The sequence below is a fragment of the Silene latifolia genome, chromosome 8 (genome assembly GCF_048544455.1).
Source record: "Silene latifolia isolate original U9 population chromosome 8, ASM4854445v1, whole genome shotgun sequence".
In the NCBI taxonomy this organism is placed as follows: domain Eukaryota; kingdom Viridiplantae; phylum Streptophyta; class Magnoliopsida; order Caryophyllales; family Caryophyllaceae; genus Silene; species Silene latifolia.
Window position 1 is genome coordinate 1,046,536 of NC_133533.1, and position 23,161 is coordinate 1,069,696.

At 34.0% G+C, this 23,161-nt stretch overlaps 3 protein-coding genes across 3 annotated transcripts; 2 read left to right on the forward strand and 1 right to left on the reverse strand.

Annotated features, from left to right (window-relative positions):
* The first annotated feature begins 1,024 nt into the window (after window positions 1-1,024).
* LOC141595931 (uncharacterized) lies at window positions 1,025-2,869 on the forward strand. Its single transcript, XM_074415892.1, has 3 exons — window positions 1,025-1,373; window positions 1,938-1,958; window positions 2,306-2,869. The coding sequence occupies exons 1-3, from the start codon at window positions 1,151-1,153 to the stop codon at window positions 2,647-2,649; spliced, it is 588 nt and encodes a 195-aa protein (XP_074271993.1). The 5' UTR covers window positions 1,025-1,150; the 3' UTR covers window positions 2,650-2,869.
* A 1,302-nt stretch (window positions 2,870-4,171) lies between these two features.
* On the forward strand, window positions 4,172-6,499 carry LOC141595933 (peroxidase 29-like). Its single transcript, XM_074415895.1, has 3 exons — window positions 4,172-4,475; window positions 5,115-5,460; window positions 5,860-6,499. Exons 1-3 carry the CDS (start codon window positions 4,248-4,250, stop codon window positions 6,255-6,257), a joined length of 972 nt encoding a protein of 323 aa, XP_074271996.1. The 5' UTR covers window positions 4,172-4,247; the 3' UTR covers window positions 6,258-6,499.
* LOC141595932 (glycosyltransferase BC10-like) lies at window positions 6,385-11,934 on the reverse strand. The gene is made up of 10 exons (XM_074415894.1): window positions 11,367-11,934; window positions 10,357-10,473; window positions 10,159-10,259; window positions 9,985-10,056; window positions 9,787-9,868; window positions 8,704-8,784; window positions 8,490-8,531; window positions 7,823-7,882; window positions 7,362-7,508; window positions 6,385-6,868 (listed from the first exon to the last, which is right to left on the reverse strand). The coding sequence occupies exons 1-10, from the start codon at window positions 11,634-11,636 to the stop codon at window positions 6,716-6,718; spliced, it is 1,125 nt and encodes a 374-aa protein (XP_074271995.1). The 5' UTR covers window positions 11,637-11,934; the 3' UTR covers window positions 6,385-6,715.
* Window positions 11,935-23,161: the final 11,227 nt, after the last annotated feature.

Sequence of the window (23,161 nt, forward strand, 5' to 3'; positions counted from 1 at the left end):
AGTTTGTTTAAGACTCTGTTTCGTAAAACTAGCTGAAAAGCTAGCTGAAACCTGAAAAGCTAGCTGAAACCTAAAAAGCTAACTGATAAGGTAGTTGAAAATTAGCAACTGATAAGGTAGCTGATTATATAAAAAAAATGTTTGGCAAACTAATTGAAAATATAACTGTTTTAATGAAATGACTTAAAAAGATATAATAATTATTTAATACTTATATTTAAGGAGTAAAAAAGGAAAATAAAATAAAAGCAGGTACCTGAAATCTCAAATGCTACTCTAGATAGCATTTTATTTCAGATACCTGATTTGATTAAATAAGTTAATTGTCAACGGTTACAAAAAAAATAAAGTATCTAAAATTTTAGTCAAATAAGCTATTTTGACCAAATAAGGTATCTAAAATGCATTGTCAAACAGAGCCTAACTGATGTTTCGCATTTAATTGAATTCCCATTCATTCTTTAGGAATAGAATCCTACTTTTGTAAATTTCCTTGGTTTAGACTTAGGGGTCGCTTGTTGCCACCATCAAAACAGCTGAATTGAAAAATCCTAGAATTTGAAAAAAATGAGAGATGTTTGATTATCCCAAATTTTAAGATTTTTTTTCTCATGAATTGTCACGTCCTATGTAATAGAGGAGGTTGATTACCTACCCTAAAAATCTTTCAATTCGTACCTAATTTTATAATAAATGTAACTCTTTTTTTTTTGTTGAATGTGACCATTTTCATTGGTAAACCAATTTTTTATATGTAGAGAGTCATTTTTACTTCAATTGCAAATGACTTAAAAAAAGTCTTCTAGTAATTTTTTGAGAAATCGTCCCTTAAAAGACCAGTTATATACCGAAAATATACCGAAAAATAAAAGGAGTTGTTTGGTCTATAAGGATGATACGAGTACAACACACTATATAACACTATAAAAGTTGTAGCACAAAAGTAGGCTTCTTGTTAGCTTATACATTTGACTTTGGCTATTTCCATCAAATCAACATAACAAAACACTAAATCGAAATAATTAAGATCACAAAAACAAATCAAAATACTCTTTTGAACAAAATCCCCAAATCAAATTTACCAAAAAAAAATTAGAATTTAAAGATTCAAGAAAATTATTCATATTTTCTTAAATATTAGTTAAAAAAAATGCCATATCAAAAGAGAGGAAATGTGATATTTAGCCCAAAGGTATTAAAAATGGCTATGGGAATTCTAGGCATGTGTGTTATAGGCTACATTGTTGGTCCTCCTCTCTATTGGCATCTCCTTGAAGGCCTCGCCGCGTTTCGACACACTTCTTCCTCCTCGTCTTGCCCCCCTTGTCAATGTGATTGCTCGTCTTCTTACCCTTTTCTTTCTCTTCCACTAGGTATATTGTATTTGCCATCGCTTAAAGTTACGTACTCTCGAATTTAATCTAGTGTTTTTGCGATTAGTCTTGTGTGAAACTGTTGTATGTATGAAATAAATCGTTGATCTTATTATGAGTGTCGTAATTTAATGTGAAAGTGTCGTATGTATAAAAATAAATACTCTTCGGAACAAACATTGCCGAGGATTTTAGACTAGCAGGGGCGAAATGGTTATACTATCAGGCAACCTCGAAAAAAATCGAAAATTTTAACTAAAAATTTCGAAATTTTCAAATCTCGCTCCACCACTAACGCGAACTGTATAGGTCAGAACCTCGTTTACCCTCGACTTAAAACAAATGCTGATGGGTTTCGAAATCAGGTTAACATCAATTATAGAGGTAAGAACCTCGTTTACCCTCGACTTAAAACAGATATGACACGAGTACATGACACAACCTATTTGGCAGCTCGAGTACCCAAAACCTTATCTTAAGACCCAAGACCGCCTCTTAAGCACTACGCTAAGACCGGTTTAGCTATTTTGACGACTGATGTTTTCTTTTATATTCTGATTGCAGGACTGAATACGTCATTCACAGGTTAGGCTTTCTCACAAAATACTATCCTACAACCAGTTGTATAATAGCATTGTACAGCCGGTTCAAAGTTGTTGAGCTCTTATACAAAGTTGTTGAGCTATTTTACGAAGTTATTGAGTTTAATAATTATTCAGTTAAACTCAATAACTTTGTACCATAGCTCGATAATTTTGTTAATAAAGCTCGACAACTTTGTAACAAAACTCAACTACATTGAATAAGTTGTATATACAACCAGTTATATAATACATTAACTGGGGCTGTCTCGCAATCTATAGTAACAGCCGATCATTTCTTTCTAATAGAATCGTAAATTTTGATCAATCTTACTTTGTGCAAACTATCAGATTGTATGAAACACGATCCAGAAGTAAGCGAAGAGATGGAGAAGCATTTCGCGGAACTAGTAGCAGAAGAGCTAAGGCAAAAAGAGGCAGAAGCTTTAGAAAACCAGCAACGGTCAGAAATGGCGTTACTTGAAGCCAAAAAGATCGCGTCTCAATATCAAAAGGAAGCCGATAAGTGCAATTCAGGGATGGAGACTTGCGAAGAAGCTCGAGAACGTGCAGAAGATGCCTTGGAAGCCCAAAGAAGGGTTACTGCATTGTGGGAACAAAGGGCTAGGCAAAAAGGATGGAACGACACGTTTATTACTCGAAAAGCTCGTCACAGCAGATACTTAAGTCATTAAACTTATAATCTCAAGCTTGTTATATCTTTGTGCTACATAGTTTCTTGGACACGATACGACTGTCGAAAATGGATTTTGCAGGACCTTTACAAATCCACATCTTTGAAACTGACATCTAATTCTCGTATGGCAACAAAACGACTCCTTATAATCAAATGACAAAGTACTCGTCTATTTAAACATGAATTCATATCTCACAGACGAGATTTTTTGGCTGAAATTCTACTTCGTGAGTTATTGAAGGCTGTCAGGGTTTGAACCCGTGACCTTTGGCCATACTGACTCTGATACCATGTTAGATAAACCATCTCAACCAAAACCTTAAGGTGATGGTTGAGGTCCAACTATTATATTTATTCCTATTATTCGTGACAGTTCTCCTGTCCTTACTACATAATCACCCAATTGCATCCGAATCCTGGATCGACTAACATGAATCGTCATATAGAACACTATGAATTATGGTAACATTGACAATTTGTCACGCATTCATTAACATTAATATCAAATTAATACTCGATTAGAGTAGTTTATTAGTCTTAGTTAAGCTTTTAGTTATGTACCTAATTAATTCCCCAATAGTTGAACAAATTTTAAGGACCTACACAATTACAAAAGTTCAGAACTTTATCCCATTAAGGAAAAATAAAATTTGATGCAATAATGCAATCTATTTAATGTAACCAACAACTAATCCGTGTTCTACACAAATTATACTATAAGACCGTCATATGATGTGATAAAAAGTGACCATTTCATGGTAAAAATTGATCATTTTATAATAGTATAATGTGATCACTGTTAATCATAAATAAAGTGTACTTTTTTTTACGGTCATACCATACAACGGTCGCACACAATAACTACAATACTGCTACGTGAATCACATAGCAAAATGTGTTTTTTGCATGACTAGGAAAATACCAACATTAATATATTTTTTGATTGAACTAAACGTGTACATAGTAATATGTTCAAATTTTGCTGTCAAGTTCTTGTAGGCAATCTGTAAGAATCACAGTTAATGCCTTAACCTAATTTGTTTTATTAGGTCCTACAGAAGTAGTACTCTTGTAGTGTGTCAATTAATCATGGTACTAAACAGTAGCGAATCCAGGAAAATTTCTTTCTGGGGTCCTGATTAATATTTAAAATCTATACACACATAAAAAAGATAAAAATTATTTTTTTAGCCTGAAAATTAAATAAAATACGCAAAAAAAATTCTGTTTCCGGTGTCTGCGCACCTCGGAATGCCGTGAGTAGATCCGCCGCTGGTACTAAACCCGGATAGCAATAATGTACCACAGTCGACTGGTCGAGTTACTAAGGCCGAAGGTTATCGATGTACTGAGATAAAGTTTCTAACCGATTCTTAATACTTAATATCATACATTAAATTACAGAAACTTTTTGAGTGTACAAAAGTTCGTGTAGGACCGTCTCATCGTATAATTGAGTCACAAAACTTTCTAGAACTATCACAGTACCACCTATATATACTGCTGTATGTTGTTCAGTAGGACTGACAACAAAACTGTAACAAAAACTGAAGTACATAAACTCGTGTAGGGCGGTCTCGTCTAAGAAGAGTAAAAATGAGAGGAATGGAAGGCAAGTTTGCAATGATAGTGCAGTTAGTGATACTATTGCTTGTGATTCATGGAGGAGAAAGTGAAGGCGGTGAGTTAGTATACAATTACTATGAGACGACTTGTCCGTTTGTGGAAGACATTGTAAGGAATGAGATGTTGAGTATTTTTGTTGCTGATGTTACTGCTCCTGCAGCTTTTCTTAGACTTCTCTTTCATGACTGTCAAGTTCAGGTACGCCTTCGCTTCCCTTTCGTGCACTAATGCTGCACGAAAACAGCATTGCTCTATTTAACGTAGAGATAAGACTGCGTACATCTGATCTCCGTATTTACATGATTTCATCTCTTCTGAGCTTCAGTTCATCATGCATTGCTTTATCCAAGTATTCAGGATCTTGTTTTTGTTTCGACACATTTTACATTAGAAGTCATCTGTGAGATTTCGCAATATAAGAAGTGCAGACAGCTTAGTAAGCTAATTTACCTTGTTTCGTGAAAAATCATAGAATCCCGACATAATAGAGGCAAATTTCCCTAGAATCTGCCGCGGTCCATCAACCATTATAGGTCATCTTTTGCTTCAATCATAGGTCAGTAGGTCACTGTGATACGCATTGGAATGCGCACCACTCCTCCCATAACTGCATCATTATAACGCGACAGAATCAATCATAACCAAAAATAATCATGTTAAGGGACCATACCCAAGTCATAAATAACACCATTTATTGACTTACATCTGTACTTAAACACAGTGGGCTGCAGTCAACACGGCCGCTATCTAGGTACATTGATTGGTTCAGTTTCTTACATTATTGAGAGTCTTTGAGACAATCGGATGATAAATGCTGCACGAACTCTGACAATGCAGGGATGTGATGCATCGATTTTACTAGCTTCACCAGACTCAGAAATACATGCTTCCAGAAACTTGGGTATCAGGAAACTTGAAGCAATTAATCAAATAAAATCGAGCTTAGAGGCAACTTGTCCAGGGCAAGTCTCTTGTGCTGACATAATAGCCTTAGCCGCCAAGAACTCAGTCGCGCTATCAGGTGGCCCGTTCATTCGAATTCCTCTAGGAAGAAAGGATTCTAACACTTCCAGCTCCATTCAGGCTGATGCTCTTCTTCCTTCAGTTACCATCAATGTCGATCAACTAATAAGTATTTTTGCGGCCAAAGGAATGAATCTTCAAGAAACTGTTGCCATTCTAGGTAAGCAACCGATAAAACGTTTTTTTTTTTTTGTTTTGTTTTTTTTTTTATGACGAGGGGGTTGAGTCCCCCCGGGCCCATGCATTCCCGCACCACCACATGGACCATGTAAGCCACCCCCTTCGGGGATCTATCGCCCCAGCTTTAGTAACTCTGAGCTTTGAAAAATACGATAAAATGTCTATTGATAACATGACTCGAAACAAATAGAATCTAACCGGTCACAAATTCTCAGAAGAATTGACCAATCCCGATAGTGACGCAATTTGAACTGAACTGAAGTGAACTAAACCCGAGCTCTATATAACCCAATCCAAAACCGATCTAAGTGGCCTAAAGCCAGCTTATTGAGACACAAAAAAACTGATAACAGACATTTACATGGTTTTTACTTTGCAGGGGCGCATACGTTAGGTGCAGCGCACTGCGTCAACGTTGTGGACAGACTTTACAAGCCAAAACCGACAGATCACATGGATCTTCAACTTCAGATTGCAATTAGAGCTGCTTGCGCTAATACAGTCCCTGCAGCAAACATGACACTAATACCAAATGATGCAACTCCGACAATATTTGATACCAGTTATTACTTTGGTATACTCGCGGGCAGAGGCTTATTTAGCATTGATTCGAGCATTTCAGTTGATCCACGAACCATGGTGATTGCCACTCAGTTTGCTGCAGACCGGAACTATTTCTTCCGGACCTTTTCTTCTGCCTTCATCAAACTCGCTTCTGATAATGTTCTAACTGGTAACATGGGTCAAGTCAGGAAGCAATGCAACCGTGTAAACTAAAAAAATACGGTATTAAAAGAAATGATTATACAAATACCGACATCCAAATACACGGTAGACGCTTGAAATTCTACGATGAAGTTCATAATACAAGCATAAATTAAGTAAAAATGCGAAGTTTTACAAATGCTTTCAAAATTGTGTGTAGTTCAAAATTGACTGAAAGGTCTATCTATCCATTGTAATTGCAGTTCAATCAAGAACATTTAAAGAAAACGGAATTTACAGTAGAATGCCTTCCGTCACTTGATCTTTTCTGCCGATTTTTTGCAACATTTGCCACAGTATAGTTAAGCTCTACACTATACAACAAACTATTCTGCACAAGTATACGTATAATCTAACGATATTATACTGCTCATATGCTGCCACCAAGATTGTTGCTGAAGTTTGAGGGTTAGACATGTTAAAACGTCGAAATATAAACATCTTGTGTGGAGAGGGATAACCATGAATCGTCATATACTGAAATCACCTAATCCCTCGCTCAAAAACCGCATAGCAGCTGCTTGGGTGAACTTCCTTGCAAAAAGGAAGCAAGGAACCGATGTAGAATTGACTCGGCACCACTCTGTTCTATACTCTGTCTCGTAGTATATGTGGTTGATATCCTGTCAAGAAGAATCAAGATTTACACAAGGAAATAAGAAGATTTTTTCCCGGGGTAAGGGGAAATTTTTAATTCATTAACATCAAGGATCATTCGGGATGCACATGAACCCGCTTTTTTAACCATTATAATCATATCAGACGTTTGAACTCGAAGAAAAAAAGCAACCACACAAGAAGATCCATTTCTAAAAAGCATTGCCTAATCTGTACTCCATTCCAATTATCTCTCTATTTTCTTTCGGTTATCCCAAAATAATTAGTCCCTTTCTCCATCTATTAACGGAAAAAGTGAACTTAATATGCTATCCCTAATTAACATAATAGGATATACGAGTAAGTGATGCACACTTAAAAGATTGTCCACGTAAGAGATTTTAATGAACACCATGATACAATAGATAATAAGGATATGAAATACGCGTTAGTCAGTTTGCACTTTGCAGTTAGTGGTGTTTGAGCATAAACATGTCCTAAGATCATGAAATTTCCCACCTTTATTCCTCTAATCCGTCGGGGAGTTGTAGCTGAAGCGCTGAAGGTAACAGGATGCCATCCTTTGCCTTCCATTTTTGAGGCAGATTCATTCCACTCAGTGTACGTCAATGTCCTACGTTCAAGTTCCTTCTCAAGGCCTGCCATCTATAAACAACTCTACGTTCAGATTCTATATCATGTGATCATTAACTGTGCAGCATGGGCATGGTACAAGTGGAAAACACAGGTATCACAAAAATGCAGCAGTGACTATCATTGTATTAAAACCCTGGCTGCAAATATGGTGCAATAGCTAAATCAAGGGCACGATGAATGACTTCGAGATGAAAACTAAAATCAAATTTAATACTAGGATGAGTTCAACATTATCATAGTTAAAATGGTGAGTACGAGCGTCATAATTTCAGAGAGAAAATATTTCAGCCACACCAGGGGCAGAAAGAAGAGACGGCACTCACAGTCAGCAATGTCGGCAGATAGTGCTCATCAGGAATGCAATTGTGCTGTTTTTGGAGTTTCTGCATTTATAAGCATATAAATAGTTACAAATCAAGACTATGTAAGCATGTAACTGGGCAGCCAACCTGTTGTGTTTCAGCCTGTTACTCTATTAGACCACTTTCACTCAGACTTGGGCTCAAAACGGCGTGGTTTTTCCGTGTCACACTGTCACAAAGCTATTGCAAACGTGGTCTTGATTTCGCAATCAATTGTAACTGTTCAAGGGTTCTAAACTTCTACCAAACCCTGACATTCAGATGTTTACGAACTAAACCAAACTACTTTGGGACAAAAAAAAAACCTAAAAACAACCGCTACTGCATAAACTTCGACAAAATATGACATGAAATGTAGATATATGAAATGAAATGGCTGGAATATGTGAAACTAACAAGGGACCCTTAGGCAGCTAAGAGTTCAAGGTTCAACGATAAGCCTTGCTGCAGTGAACATACCCCATATTGGCCATATGTTGAAAAGGCTCGTCAAAGAGCCTTGAAAAACCCTCATATATCGAAATAATAAATCCCACGGTCACCCATGCCAACATTATTTTAGGGATCACAGACTACAGCAGATAATTTGATGTGGAATATCAAGAGTCAAGAGTCAAGATTGACTTACCAGATTCAGCTTTGCATTCTTATTGTCAACTGGAGGACGTCGCTGCAAAGAAAATATTTAGAAGCTAAACAGATGAGTAAAAAGTTTGGTGGTTCATTTTTTCTGCATTAAACAAACTAAATGGCACAAATCTTATGCCCAAATTAAGGCTATTAAGTTGGTTAAAAAGGTGAATAATAAACGCACAATGTATAAGAAATGAAAACTTCAGTACCTTACAGAACTTTCTGAAGACTGGAAAGACAATCTCATCGTCGACCATGACTTCTGCGTGTCTCCGAATCAGAGTGAACCACTATGTTTGCCATGTCAGAATACGAAGTAAGAGCAAGGAAAACAAATGTTCAGTTGAATGCTAAACATTATCAGACGAATATTTTGAAGATTCACGGTGCAGTTACTGTATGAGTATGACCTTGCTGAATAAAAAGAAAATGGACAGCAATAATCTTTCATAGTCACTAAAAACTGCAATTGCATTTCTTCAACAGCAGAACTTATAAGTGGCAAAACTCATTCACATTACCACACCCACTGCGTAAATGATTAACCCCACAAACTACTCAAGTAAACCGATTGAGATCATTACATCAGCAGTTGGCCTTCATACTTACGGCTTACCAATGGTAAGATCTTTTGCACTAGACTCTAGAGGTACTGGCACAAATGATCAACCCCACAAGTCATTCACCAAAGCCATGAACCAAATTGAGGTCATAATACCAATAGCTGGCTCATGCCTGTTAATGGTAAGATTGTTTGCAATAGACTATAGTGGTACTGGCAGATCTGGCACTTGCCAGCAGAAAATCAAGAATCCAGTGAAGTGCCGTGCCCTTTTCTATATGTCAGTTAACTAAAAATTTTTTAGATCAGATAACTAAGACTCCAAGTAGCGGTTGCATTTAATATACTGCAACGATGTATCTTTGGACTACTACTTGTGTCCTCCTTTTCAATGTCGCAAACTGTTTCTCCCAATCCAGTACAAATACTTGGCGAAAACTGACATTCCATTCACTGGCAAACAGCTTTTTATGAATCCAACATTGGGGGAAGTGCAACATATTCCACCTTCCAATATTTATCATCATAGTGTACGCCGTAAACTAGGATAAAGTAAGAGTTACGGTACAGATGACAACTGCACAAACTTGAAGCAAAATCCTGCCACTTGATCTAGCCTATAACTAGTACCCAATATTCAGAAGCTGGCTATCAATTTCCGGAAATTCCACAGGTTCACACTATAGTTACTGAGATTACATCATTACAAAGCAAAGAAGAAGTTGATTACCTGTGATCCTTTACGCCATTTATCTTTTGGTATTATGGGCGACATCTTTGTGTTATAGCGACCTTCCTTTTTATCAAGAAAGCTGGTATGAAGTCAAGGCAAGCCAAAATTAATGTCAACAAAAAAAGCAATGCAAGCAAACTAAGTGATGAATGACATCAAAACATACTAACCAATATCAAAAGTTTTAAAAGTTACCTGTCTACGAAACTTTTGGGAGATCCCATAATATAGTCGTATATATAGCTAAAATTGTACAGAGGAACACAACTGCATAGAGGAGAAAAACTCATCAGAGGAGCCATCATACAAATAAAGCGATCACATTTCAGTAATAAAGAAATTCAAACACTACATAGAGATGATAACAACCTATCTGAAAGAAGAACAAATCTCTGGTTGGCAGGGTCCTCGAGTGCTGCATCGAGCAATAACCTTTCGGCTTCAATCATACTTGATTCACCCCATAATACCTGCACTTTAGTTTGTTCATTCCCAGAACAAAGAAAGGTCAGCAAATACACGACAAAAACTCCAGTTCCAAAAGTAGGAAATCAATTACTCAAGAACCTGAATGCTATTCTTCAACTGCCGGCCATAAAACAAAGGCGAGCGGGTTGTTGATTCATCAAACACAAACCCAGGTTGAGAGTGAACATAAATTGAATAGCTTGATGCCTCCACTCCCTGCCACACCCCAATAACCTCATTAGCCACACTCACTAATCGACAAAAATGGGAAAAACAAATGATCCTATCCCTTTTTCCATACTAATAGTAATGCTACACAAACACTAGTTCAGTAATCAAGTTCCAATTTTCCCTAATACTTGAATTTGTTCGTAAAGTTGCTACCTTTACCACAAATTCATACATAATACAAACTTTACATACAAAAATGTATCTCAATTTTTCCATACTAATAAGCAATGCTACACATACTCTAGAACACCAATAAACTTCAAATTCCCTTAATGCTTAAATTTTGTTCATAAAGTTGCTAAGTTTACCAAGTATCCATACATATTCACATTAAACATCCACAAAAAGAAATTACTGAAATGATGATCAAAAACACAATTGCTAATGAATAAGCGATAGTCTTGCTTAAAACCGTCTTAAACTTACAACATAGTCCGCATAACTATGACATGAACCACATAACATGGAAAGACAAACACTATTACACTTAAGAGCTTCAAAATTTCCTCAAGGCTTGAATTTGTTCACGAAGTTACTAACACATAAGAAATGATGATCAAAAATACATTTGCTAAGAAATAAGCTTAAGAAATAAGCTATAAGCGCTAGTCTTGCTTAAAACCGTCTGCATGTCCATTAAACAATACAAATTCTTACTTTTGATGGTCACAAGCTTGTGACGACTCACAATCAATTTAAATAATAATGTTAAAAAAAGGAAAAGGAGTTGTGAGACGTCAGTGAAATGATATATAAAAGCATTAGTCTTACTTAAAACCGTCTTAAACTTAAAACATATAGTCCATATACTCGTATAGCAATTAAATGAACCACATAACACGGAAAAATAAGACGGTCTCAAATGCGATTTTGAATACCTGAAAAAAGGAACCCCAAAGAAAATCCAAAGGAAGATGCCGGCGCGTGAGGAACAAAAACGCGATCTTCGGAACACCGACATACGTAATTTCCTCACGCCGCGATCGGCGCGTGGATGAAACTACATCCAATGATGATGATGATTTACTTTGCAACGCGATTAAGCTGATTAAACACAGTATAATCACTGTAATTAACATAATCACTTTACAACCTCTTCGCCGCCGCACAACCACCGCATTTCTCGCCCTCGCTGCTGCCGCCGCCATTGTTGTCTTTCTTAGAATGTTGATGACATTGTTAAAATGAGTTGAATTGTTAATTAATGTATTAATTGTGATTAAGGAATTGATTAATGTGATAATAGAGGGAAGAGAAAGAGGTTACGTGTGAAATCAGAAATGGAGGTTCTTTAATGGAGGAGGAGTAAGGAGTTGTATGTATGATTAAATTAATGTTTAAAGGTACTTTGGTTTGTATGAGCTGTGATTCCTGTGGGAGAAATGAAGAAAAGTGAGGGAGAATAGTGAATGTTGATTTATTTTGGAGAGGTTTAAGGGAGGAGGTAGGGATGTCATTGGGGCGGGGCGGTGGTGGATATAAGCTCCCCCGTACCCGTACCCACCAAGCAATTCCCATACCCATACCCGTCCCACCACCCGTGGCGGGTACAAGTTTCCATACCCGTACCCGCCCCACCAAATGAAAATCTAAACCCGTACCCGCCCCGTTTACCCACCAACCACCTACGTCATAATTTTTGACGATACTTTTTTAAATAAAATGTAGTTTAATCACTATGAATTTCCGTAAATTTTCATATTTATAATTGTAGTTTAAGATTTTCAATAAAATTAGTAAAGAACATTATCGAAAGTCATAATAGTATATATATTTTTTTAAATAATTGGTGGGTAGGCGGGTTTTTGGTGGGTATGACGTAAAACCCATCCCCGCCCCACCACCCATGGCGGGTGGAATTTTTGTACCCGTACCCGCCCCACCACCCGTGAAAGTTGTACCCATACCCACTCCAATTGGGGCGGGTGCGGGCCGGTACCCACTTATACCCGCCCCGCTGACATCCCTAGGAGGAGGTATGGCGGATTGGCGGTATCGAATGCCACTTATGAGCCGGCAAAAGCTGACCCGACCTGAGGAATTCGACTCGACCCGCTCAAAACCCGACCCAATATAACCCGAAAATTGGGTGATTCGAAACCGACCCGACCCGATAACATCCTTATTTTTTCCAACCCGGCCTGAACCGACTCGACTCGACTCGTCCCAACCCGTGATCCGATATTGACTCAACCCGATACATGACCCGATATTGAGATTGACTGTGAACGTATATAGCCTACACAAGCTCTTCAATGAGATTTTGTGTTAAAATAATGACCACTATTGAGTATCGGTATCCATCTCTTAGGTGATAACTGATCGTAAGGGTGGAGTTTAGGGACGATTTGTAGGAGATTAATGTGAAGTTGTAAGTGTATAACGGTTTATTTTATAACGCTCATTTTTAGTATATTATAAAGTTACGATAAAGTAATTTATAAGAGTAACATTACATAACAATGTTATGAATAGAATTGGTTACAAAGTAAGAGTACATTTTAAAGGACAAATTGTTAAACTTTGTATCTTTAAATAGTCCTCATATTTCAGATTTAGATACAGTATCAGTATACTTTTCTATTTTCGGATATCTATCCATAAAAGGTAAATTGTGTCACACATTACATTATAAAGGAAATACATAGTAAAGTATATGGAGTAACATTTGTAGATTTTGTACATGGATATTAATTCATCTTCCTTACTACTAAGAGAATAAAATTCTCAAGTAGTTTTCCCGCCTAACTTACACTACCTTTAATGGGCCAGTCTAAGTTGGGTCGTCAACTTTTACTAAATCAAATTTGCTTTTGCGTCAAGTCTAACGTATGATTTGAATCAATTGAAAACCTATACATGGAAACAAATGTATGCTTTGACTTTTCGAATAATGCAATCCTATACTACAACCTCTCAAATTATGCAATCTTTACAATATTATCCCGAAAATATACAATCACAATCAATTGTCTCTAATATATTATGCAATCTTACAACATATCAATTGCACTCTTGAATTATGAAATCTTTATTTCAGGAATATGGACTATGGAGTATTTTTTAAATAATGTAAACAAATTTTATGTATTTTCTTATAGGAAATAGAAAGTGAAAATGTTAGTTTTAATAATTTTTAAATCGTCTTTTTAGACGCGTAATATATTATTTTTGCCAATTTTCTTAATAAGCTAAGGCTAATATGTTTTTTAACTAGATTTTACATTTAACTTAATTTTATAAATTAGTTTCCCTTATCGATTTAACATTATAGTGTTATAATTAATAGTAAACTTTCTTTTCTATTTTCTTACTAATATTATATTTAAAGTAGTATATTATAACATTAAATTAAAAGTAGCTTTAATTTATGCAAATAATTTTATTAAAAGTTCTTCTTTATAAATTTCATCTTAAAAATACCGTGCTGTAGCACGGGAGCTACACTAGTCATAGCATTAAGCCTTTAATATTATGAAGAAGTAATTAAATAGTCTTTCCGTTTCAATTATTTATTACCTTTTATATACATTATGAAAACTGAAAAGTTTTTACCTAAATTAAATGTAAATAAATAATTAAGACGCGAGTAGGATATCGAATTACGACATAATATGTTGAAGAAGCATAAAGGGAAGTATCTAGTGATGTGAATGTTAAGGTTGTCACGAGAAGACGTGCACAATCAAAAGTTCACAACATATATGACATTTAATATCTTTACTTATTAATAAAAATAAATTAACTTTCTCAATTCTCATTATTTTCTTAAGTTTAACTTCAATGTTTTCAAATAAAATACATACATTTTAAATTATAACTAATAAATAATAGTTAGCTATTCATGATAAATAACGTTATTATATAAATAATTTTGTGACTTATCAAATATCATATTAATTAAAATAAATGCATTCGAATAATGCAACAATCAGCATTAAGTTCTTAACTTAGATCATTTTACGATACGTTATCTTCCAAATCAATTAATATTTTTTCAAAACGATGTGAATACAATCTGATGCATTTTCCAATTTTTAATGTATAACGTGTGATGTTTATGTATCAAATATATAGGGTCAAAGCTCAACTTATTCGAATATTTTGGTTATGTATGTCTTGCATATGCTATGTGTCAAACAACATATTTTTAAGAAATTTGTACCTTTAGTTTTTTTGAAACAACTACATATGAAATAGGGTTAATTGATAAACAACTGGTTTAGATCCCGCGCAATAAATGTGCGGTATTTATAAAGTTTTTATTTTGTATTACTTAATAATTCTAAATTAAAACCTCATTAATTTTTAATATTTCACGTTATTATATTTTGATATGGAAAAAAATTAAACTGTAAAGTTATTCAAGAAAATTGAGTAAAATTGAACTGTAAAATAATAGTAGTATCTAATTAATTGTTCATTTTTCTCATTATTATATTTTGCTTCGAGAAAAAAAAAACTGAAAATTAATCCAAAAGAATTGAGTAATGTATTGAATTATATTTTTTTAAAATTATTTTTATACCACAAAGCTGATGATTCCAATTTCATAAATTATCTCAATTTTTTTTTGTCATGAAAATAATCAAAATGATTTATAGTTTCGTTAATACAAAGTATAAGTCAAGTCATTCTTAAATAATAACATCAATAAAAGATTTAATAGTTTATAAATTTATATTCTAATTAAAATATTATAGTTTAGTGTTTAGTGAAAATTATATAATTTGATAATAAGATTAATTTTAATGAAATACATTATAATGATTAATTTCTTTATTTAGTGAAAACAATTAAATAAATAGATTCCTTATTTAAAAAGATGCTTTTTGGAGGGAAAATTCATGAATTCACCTATTCATTTAATAAATAGGGGATACCAATATAAGGACCTTTTTTCATAATCAGTAATAACATAATCAATAATTAGTAATCAGTATCGAAATATTAACTTTTTTTTGCAATAGGTATCAAGTCGCCTGAAAACTCCATCTCAACCTACTCGAAAAAGTCCAAAAAGCCATCATTTTTTATAAAGGCTATTGCCTAATCAATACCTACCTTTGCGATGAGTGTGTTTAAATTTCTCGTTCATTTTTGTGAGGAGCTTCGATCAATTGTAACACAATTTTGGTGGGGTGATAGTAATGGAAGAAAGAAAATACCTTGGGTAGTATGGAGTAAACTTTGCTTACCAAAGGAGGCTGGGGGATTAGGATTTCAGGATTTTAAAAGCTTCAATATGGCGTTGCTAGGGAAGCAGGCGTGGAGGCTTACAACGAATAGAGAGAGCTTCTGGTCACGGGTTATGCAAGAGAGGTATTTTCTGAATGGGTCATTCATGAAAGCGGAGGTTGGTTGGAATCCGAGCTATGTGTGGAGGGGTATTCTTGAGGCAAGAGAAGTACTCAAGAAAGGGATTAGAAGGAGAATATGGAACGGGCATAGTACGTTTTTCTGGAAGGATCCTTGGTTGCCAGGAACGCAAACTAGGAGAGTTCTTATGCCAAGAGGAGAAAATGATGAGCAGATGATGGTGGCTCAACTATTTCGGCCTGATGGTTATGGATGGAATAAATCGAAACCTACCATATAGGGGATATCATCGTCCTCCTTATCCTGCGGAGGACGATAGTGGGGATAAGTATATGTATTGGTTTTGCAGATGGAAGAGCCATAGCGTGTCTTGGGGTCGTCATCAAAGATATCACAAGCTGTCACTCCAGCAGTCGTAAGGGCAGCGAGTGAGGCGCCACAAAGGGCATAACGGGCAAACCCAAAGGCTCCCACTAAGGCCGCACCATGAATTTCATACAGAATAGTATCCTTATGCAGAGTCTCTCCACTGTATTTAAAATAAGCATTCTGTGAAAGACAATTGCCTAAAGAAAACAAGGCCAAATTCCCTCCTATACATGGAGCTTTGACGAGGGCGTTGCACAATCTAGACTCGAATCCGCAAGTATTGGCTTTGATGAAATTGTAGAAGAATCCTATTACATTACCTATCGCAAATCTGATCCCTGCACCGCCTGTTGTGGCGTAAGTTACATCTGTAACTATCGTAGCACGATACACATCATCATTTGGAGGCCCTTTGTAAAGTATTCGGCTTTCCATGACGCTCTTAGTATGTTTATTTTCAAATATCTAATTTTAATAGTGCTAGAGATAAAAAGGAAAGGATGTTGAATGGAGCAATGATGTTTTTCACTTAATAGTTAATAAGTTTTAAATCACACATGCCGACACTCTACGAAGTCTAAAACGTATTCATAAATCGAGATAGATAGAAATATGTTTAGGAAATTCAACTAGAGTTCACTAGAATGAAGGGAGCCACTTTTTCACATCATTTCACTCACATGAGTCGATTCATGTAGCTTCTTCAACCACGAACGAGCATTATCATTTGGTCTCATCACACTATCCCAGGCGACGCTTGGAAAAAAAAAACCAAGCAATTATGAGTAGTTTTAAGGGAATGCACATCCTCTAAAGGCTAAAAGCAACATATAAAATGGGGGAAGTGGTTATTGACCCCCATAACTTTGTGCAATTGTGAAATTAATCCCCATAACTTTCAATTAGAGTAATTTGGCCCAATAACTTACGTAATAAGTAAAATTAAACCCCTTTATCAAAACTCATGGGAATTTAATTTACCATGACAAAAAGAGTAAAAATGGTTATATTTTTATGAAAAATACAAAATAAAAATTTACAAAAAATAAATAAATAAAAACACAAATTAGATAAAAAAAATTAAAAATACATTACAAAAAGCAAACAATTATTATTTTTATATAAAGTACAAATTTTTCAACTTTTGTTTACAATTTTTATAAAAAAATTTCAATTGTAAAATATTTTGTTAGGTACTTGTGTTAAAATCAGAAATCGGAATAAAAGATTTTCATGACAAAAAATATAAAAAGTATAATAAAAGGGCAAACAAATATTCAAAATCTTCTATTTTTCAACATTTAAAAAAAAACTCACATAAAATTGTTAATTATTTTTTTTTCAAAAAATCATACCGAATTACAAACGTATGTAAAAAAAAGTTGAAATGAAAATAATAAATTGTTTGATTTTTGTAAAGTATTTTTAATTTTTTCTATCTAATTTATGCTATTTTTTTATTTTATTTTTGTAAACTTTTTTTTTTTTGTATTTTTCATAAAAACAGAACCATTTTTACTTTTTTGATATGATAAATTGAATTTCTCGTGAGATTTTGATGAAGGGGTTTAATTTCACTTATTATGTAAGTTATGGGGTCAAATTACTCCAATTGAAAGTTGTGAGGGTTAGTTTCACAATTGCACAAAGTTATGGGGGTCAATCACCATTTCCCCGAAAATAAAAGGTAATGCGCGTACCTCTGAGAAAAGTAGTAAAGACAAAACGATAGATTAGACATACGAATTGAAAGAAATGAGAAAAAGTAAAGTTCAATGAAAAAACCTAGGGTTACTCACGCAAACGATTGAAGGATGGAGTCTACATCATTAAACTTTATTTGGTCTTGCATTTCTGACAGCTTGATCATGTGAGAAGGGAATATGTACGATACATACCTTGGAGATCCTCATCACTCAAATCAATTTTATTGTGTTTCCGAATCTACAATTTATATACATTAATTAATCATCCTAAATTATATAGGAACAAAAAGGAGAGATATATAGGAACAAAAAAGAGTTCTTTCTCTGAAATTATTTACCGTAGGTTGTGTTCTCATTTTAGAGAGATGATAAAATGAATCCCTTATCCTGACTATTCCACTCTGAAGGACATTTTTCGTGTTAAATGTGGAGATATCACGCTGACGAAGTATACTTGGCGGTTTCAAAGTTGGACAACACTTGTAGTCCATAATTCTCTCTTCGTTGTATTCATCTCCAAGATATAAAACTTTTTTAAACACGGGATTATTTTGCATCTTCATCACTTCTGGCCAATTATAATCAAATGCATCTTGGGCTACTGGAAAAAGACAAAATCACCCAACAATAGAATATAATTAGTCCGCAAACGGCAGCCCCAGAAAACAACCATCTTTAGTGCATTATCCAACGGCTTGCATTCATCAAGTTATTTAAATTATACTGAAAAGCAATAATGAAAAACGGAAATTTAAAGATTTTTTTTTTAAAATATGTCCATTAGTGAAACTTCTAGCTTAATGAATTACCCAATTGAAGGATTTGAATTTCGAAACAACTTTGTAATCGTTGCGGCAAATATACCATTATGTTATTGAAGATGTAGTTTCAAGTTGTCTATTAATCAAAGATGTGACAGTCTAAAAGAAGGATTTTCTAGAATTAATACAACATTCTCCATTCTGTAATGCAACATCTAAACTCAAGAGAAGAGTGAAATTTATAAAAAAAAAAAAAAACTCAACTAAGGAACTAATATGAATATAAGTAAGAAACAGAAAACTCTGAATTTGAGCTATCAACAACGACGTGTAAGGCAGTTTTAAACTTATACTTATGTATAGCCTACAACGAGCCGCACAAAAATCTTGCCAAAATGGTGAAAAGACGAAGATAACGGTTGAACCGAAATTGAGAGCTTGAAAACAAAAAGAAATGTGTAGGGGGAAGAGAATGGAGAAGTAACAGGTGGTGTAAGTTCACTTTCAGATGCATAAACTCTGAAATTGAGTTATCCTTCAACCCTAGTACTAACTTTGAGATGCATGTTACACAAATTAACAACAAAATGCCCTCTTTAATTGTGGTAAATAGCTACAACATTTTTTTTTATAAAACAGAGTAAAAATCATTGTCTAGCATGGTAATTTACCCCAAACAAAAAGTTTCAAAAGTTACACTTACGGTAATCTTCCATTTTGGAGTTGAGCACCAAAGGGTGACGTGGCGACACCAACCACTGGGACGGATACTTGTATCAACGAAAGCAAAACTGCCCTAAATAAACTACAAAGTAGTTTCTAATAGTGCAGAGTTGGATACAATAAAACTGGATTCCATCTTTTTGTAGAAACAATATAACGAACTTCGGCTCTAACAAAATATCAATCGACAAGAAGTTTTTGGAGTGGCGTCGTGTTAAAGCATTCTACCGCCAATTAAGTTGTAGATGCTTGTTGGAATTGGGTAGGGGAGCAAGTTTAGTATCAAGTAGTTTTTAGATTGTACTTTTCTGAGAATAACATGTAGCTTATCTAAAGTTTTTTCCGCTACAATTAATAGCTACGTAGACGATAGTATTGTCATGGACCATATGAACGATAGGACCATCATCTCGGACTTGTAAAATGGGAAAATTACCAACCGGTATAGTTACCATTATTACGTATCAGCTACAAAACAAAAAAAAAGGAAAAATTTAGCCTAAGCTTTCTGGGGCCCTGCGAAAGTCTAAATTGGGGACCTTAAAAAAATTTAGCAAGGCAAATCATCATGTATTTATTTTTATTCTATTTTATTTTTTAAAAAAGAAGAGAAAATGTTGAAAGGATTTGTAGCACTAAACAGAACCATTAAAATTTGGCTTTTTATTCTAAAAGTAAATTAAACAATCATTAAACATAAAAATAAATACGATTAGAGATTTTATTGTTAGAATAAATCTTAGGAGCAAAATCAACATTAATTTTTATTTTAATATACAAATGACCGGGAGGAAAAGAGTATAATAAACAAGATGAAAAAATTCGAATACAACAACTACAATAATAACAATAATTGTGGCAAAACATTAATAATCCGTGGCAAAAATTTAGTAAATTGTGGTCATCCCCACTAAACTAAAAGAATAAGAAATTCTCAATGTTTTCCCGCCCAATTGATTGACATAGTGGTGGACTATGCGAAAATTATAATAATTGCTATTGATTGACTAACAAAAGAAAGTGGAACCCATGTTATTCTATACAAGTTTATTCAACTCAATTGATACAATCTTCTACACTACATTCTTAACCGAGTATAAAATAAAGTGGGTCTGATTGATTGACTAATAAAAGAAAGTTAATATATGTCTTCGTTTGGATGTGTCGTATTATTTTTGTATATGTTTCCGTTATAAAGTTAATATATGCGACTTACTTACATTTCGTCCATTTAGATGTGTCGAATTATTTTTATATATGTTTCCGTTATAAGGTTAATATACGATTTACTTACATTTTGTTTTTAACTCAATGTTCATATCCCTATAAGTAGTGACCCTATATTAGATTATGTTTTTCCATAATAGCCGGTTTTCATTATTTTTAATAATAAAAAAAGGTTCGCTCAAAAATAATTTAATCTAAAAGTCCTTTAAATAATACACTTTTCTTGAAAATATCACTACCATTATAATCAGTATATTACAACTTATTATAAGTGCAACTCATTTATATAAATATCTTAAATTCTTACTATATAAGTCAAGCTCACAAATGTCGCGCTTTAGCTCTAAAATGCCGTGCTTTAGCACGGGATCTCAACTAATATATTATGAAATAGGGTTATTTAATGAAAATACTATGAACTATTAGGGTGCTTCTCAAAATACTACATGTTTTAAATTAACTAGGAATACTACCAACTAATACCCTCATTCCCACATAATAGAATAGGTAGAAGCCTAGAAGGGCTACCTGTTATACCGGTAGCCCTTATTTAAAACCTTTTTTTTAACTAATTATTATTCAGTCATACTTCCCTTTTACATTTTCTTCTCCTTTCCCCCTTCCTGTCCATGTTAGGGGTTGTTTGGTTGATCAAGGAACTTAATTTTCCTAGGAAAATGAAATTCATGGGAATTAAGTTCCCTCATCCAATTCAGGTGAATTTCGGAAAAGTGTTTGGTTGCTCATGTAGGAATTAAATTCCACAGGAACTTCCAATGACCAAGGGGGGAGTAGGTAAGCAACTTCCCACATCATGTAGGCATTGGAAGTTCCTGGGAAGTTCTAATTCCTACATTTTGTAAAATTTATGGCAACCAAACAACCCATGTTTTTCAAAATCATGGGATTTTCCAATGCTTATGTTTTCTAAGTGGCAACCAAACGACCCCTTACTCTCCTATTTTTCCACAGCATTATTAGTCTCTTCTGAAAAATGAGATTGATTCTCCATACTTATCCTTATTTCAGTTTCAATATCTTCATCTTTTTTGAATGTCCGTTTGTATTATTCCTCGAATTGAGTTTTCTGGCAAAATGAACCACACATAAAAAGAAAGTAAAGATAATGAAAAACTTCATAAATACCTGATAAATGGAGAATAATAAATATCAAAAGTCAAAACAAAGATCTCATACGCATGGCGCATCAGTTGTCAGGCAAATAAGCATGAGCCCGAAAGACATGGGTATGGAAACAAGGTAAAAACAGGGGCCATTATCTAATATACTATTATAATGTCCTTTATATATTAAATGAAACATTTTTCAACGCTGTAATCTGTAAAATTTGATGTATAGCCCCATAATTTATGGGGTGATTTGCTATATTTCCCGCTTAATATTTAGCTCATTAATTTTTTTTAACTTTTTAAATCTGTATATAAAATGAATTAAAAGTTGCATAAAGTGCCTTATAAAATGGAAGACGGTTTATTTAGGAAAAAAATTGTGCTCCCTTATGCCAAAATTCTAGGTCCGTCCCCGGGTAAAAAGGGCATAAAAACGACAGAAACAATGAAGTAAAGATTTGACAAATCCCACTAAGATACCCAACATCTTAGTTGATGAACATTTATTAAATTGAAAGAAAATTACTAATTAGAATCTTAATTGCACTTACAAACTAAGGAGGACCGTTTTATAATTGTATGTGCAAAATACCCAATTTGAGATTTGTGAATCAATGTATTTGATGAACAAGATATACCCTTTATTTATAAAAGAAATTCAAGGAGATGGAGGCAATACAACCGCACAGGAGGATAAAAAAACAAGAGGAGTGATTGAGAATTTTTATATGGAGAAAATTTGCAGGTATCTAATTACAGTACAAGGGAAGAAGATGAAGCTCTTCATAAAATAAAATAAAATAAAATAAAAAGTGGGACCCGCCTATATTACCTGCTATACCAAGTAAAAAAAGAGAGTAATTCTATTATATGGGAGGGGGTGTATTAGTCAATAGTATTCTCAGTTAATTTAATGTATGTAGTATTTTGAGAAGGAACATAATAGTTCATAGTATTCACATTAAATAACCCTATAAAATATGCAAGTCGTCCTAGACAAACCGCATTAATATGACATCATCCTAATTATATCAACCTAAAATGGCTTTATGTATACCTTTATCACAAATTTGGGTAAAGGTAAGAAGAGCGTATTTAGCAACATTATAGCACGGGGCATTCATTCTAGTAACAAAATATACGGTTATATAACAATATAACAATCAACTTATCAAAACAAATAAAATTTGAGTTTCATTAAGTAGGGAAAGTTTTGCATTTCAATTTTATTATTATAATAATAATAATAATAATAATAATAATAATAATAATAATGCACTTTTTGCATTTCAATTTTTTATTTACCTTTTAACCTCATGGTAACGGTATTTAAATCGAAAGTAAACAAATAATCGAGACAAAAGAAACACAGACGCACAATCAAAACAATTCCTATCTCTTAAAAAGTAACTTAGATCATGTTTACCTAACTAATTAT

What these genes read in the sequence shown, in the direction of transcription:
- LOC141595932 (XM_074415894.1), bottom strand. Translation starts at nt 11,636, where the DNA reads ATGGCGGCGGCAGCAGCGAGGGCGAGAAATGCGGTGGTTGTGCGGCGG. An exon ending in TTTGTTCTTCTTTCAGATAG is followed by an intron (nt 10,057 to 10,158) that starts GTTGTTATCATC and finishes TCCTCTATGCAG; the next exon opens with TTGTGTTCCTCTGTACAATT. An exon ending in GACGGATTAGAGGAATAAAG is followed by an intron (nt 6,869 to 7,361) that starts GTGGGAAATTTC and finishes TCTTCTTGACAG; the next exon opens with GATATCAACCACATATACTA.
- LOC141595933 (XM_074415895.1), top strand. Translation starts at nt 4,248, where the DNA reads ATGAGAGGAATGGAAGGCAAGTTTGCAATGATAGTGCAGTTAGTGATA. An exon ending in TTCATGACTGTCAAGTTCAG is followed by an intron (nt 4,476 to 5,114) that starts GTACGCCTTCGC and finishes CTGACAATGCAG; the next exon opens with GGATGTGATGCATCGATTTT. An exon ending in AGAAACTGTTGCCATTCTAG is followed by an intron (nt 5,461 to 5,859) that starts GTAAGCAACCGA and finishes TTTACTTTGCAG; the next exon opens with GGGCGCATACGTTAGGTGCA.
- LOC141595931 (XM_074415892.1), top strand. Translation starts at nt 1,151, where the DNA reads ATGCCATATCAAAAGAGAGGAAATGTGATATTTAGCCCAAAGGTATTA. An exon ending in TTTTCTTTCTCTTCCACTAG is followed by an intron (nt 1,374 to 1,937) that starts GTATATTGTATT and finishes TTCTGATTGCAG; the next exon opens with GACTGAATACGTCATTCACA. An exon ending in ACTGAATACGTCATTCACAG is followed by an intron (nt 1,959 to 2,305) that starts GTTAGGCTTTCT and finishes GCAAACTATCAG; the next exon opens with ATTGTATGAAACACGATCCA.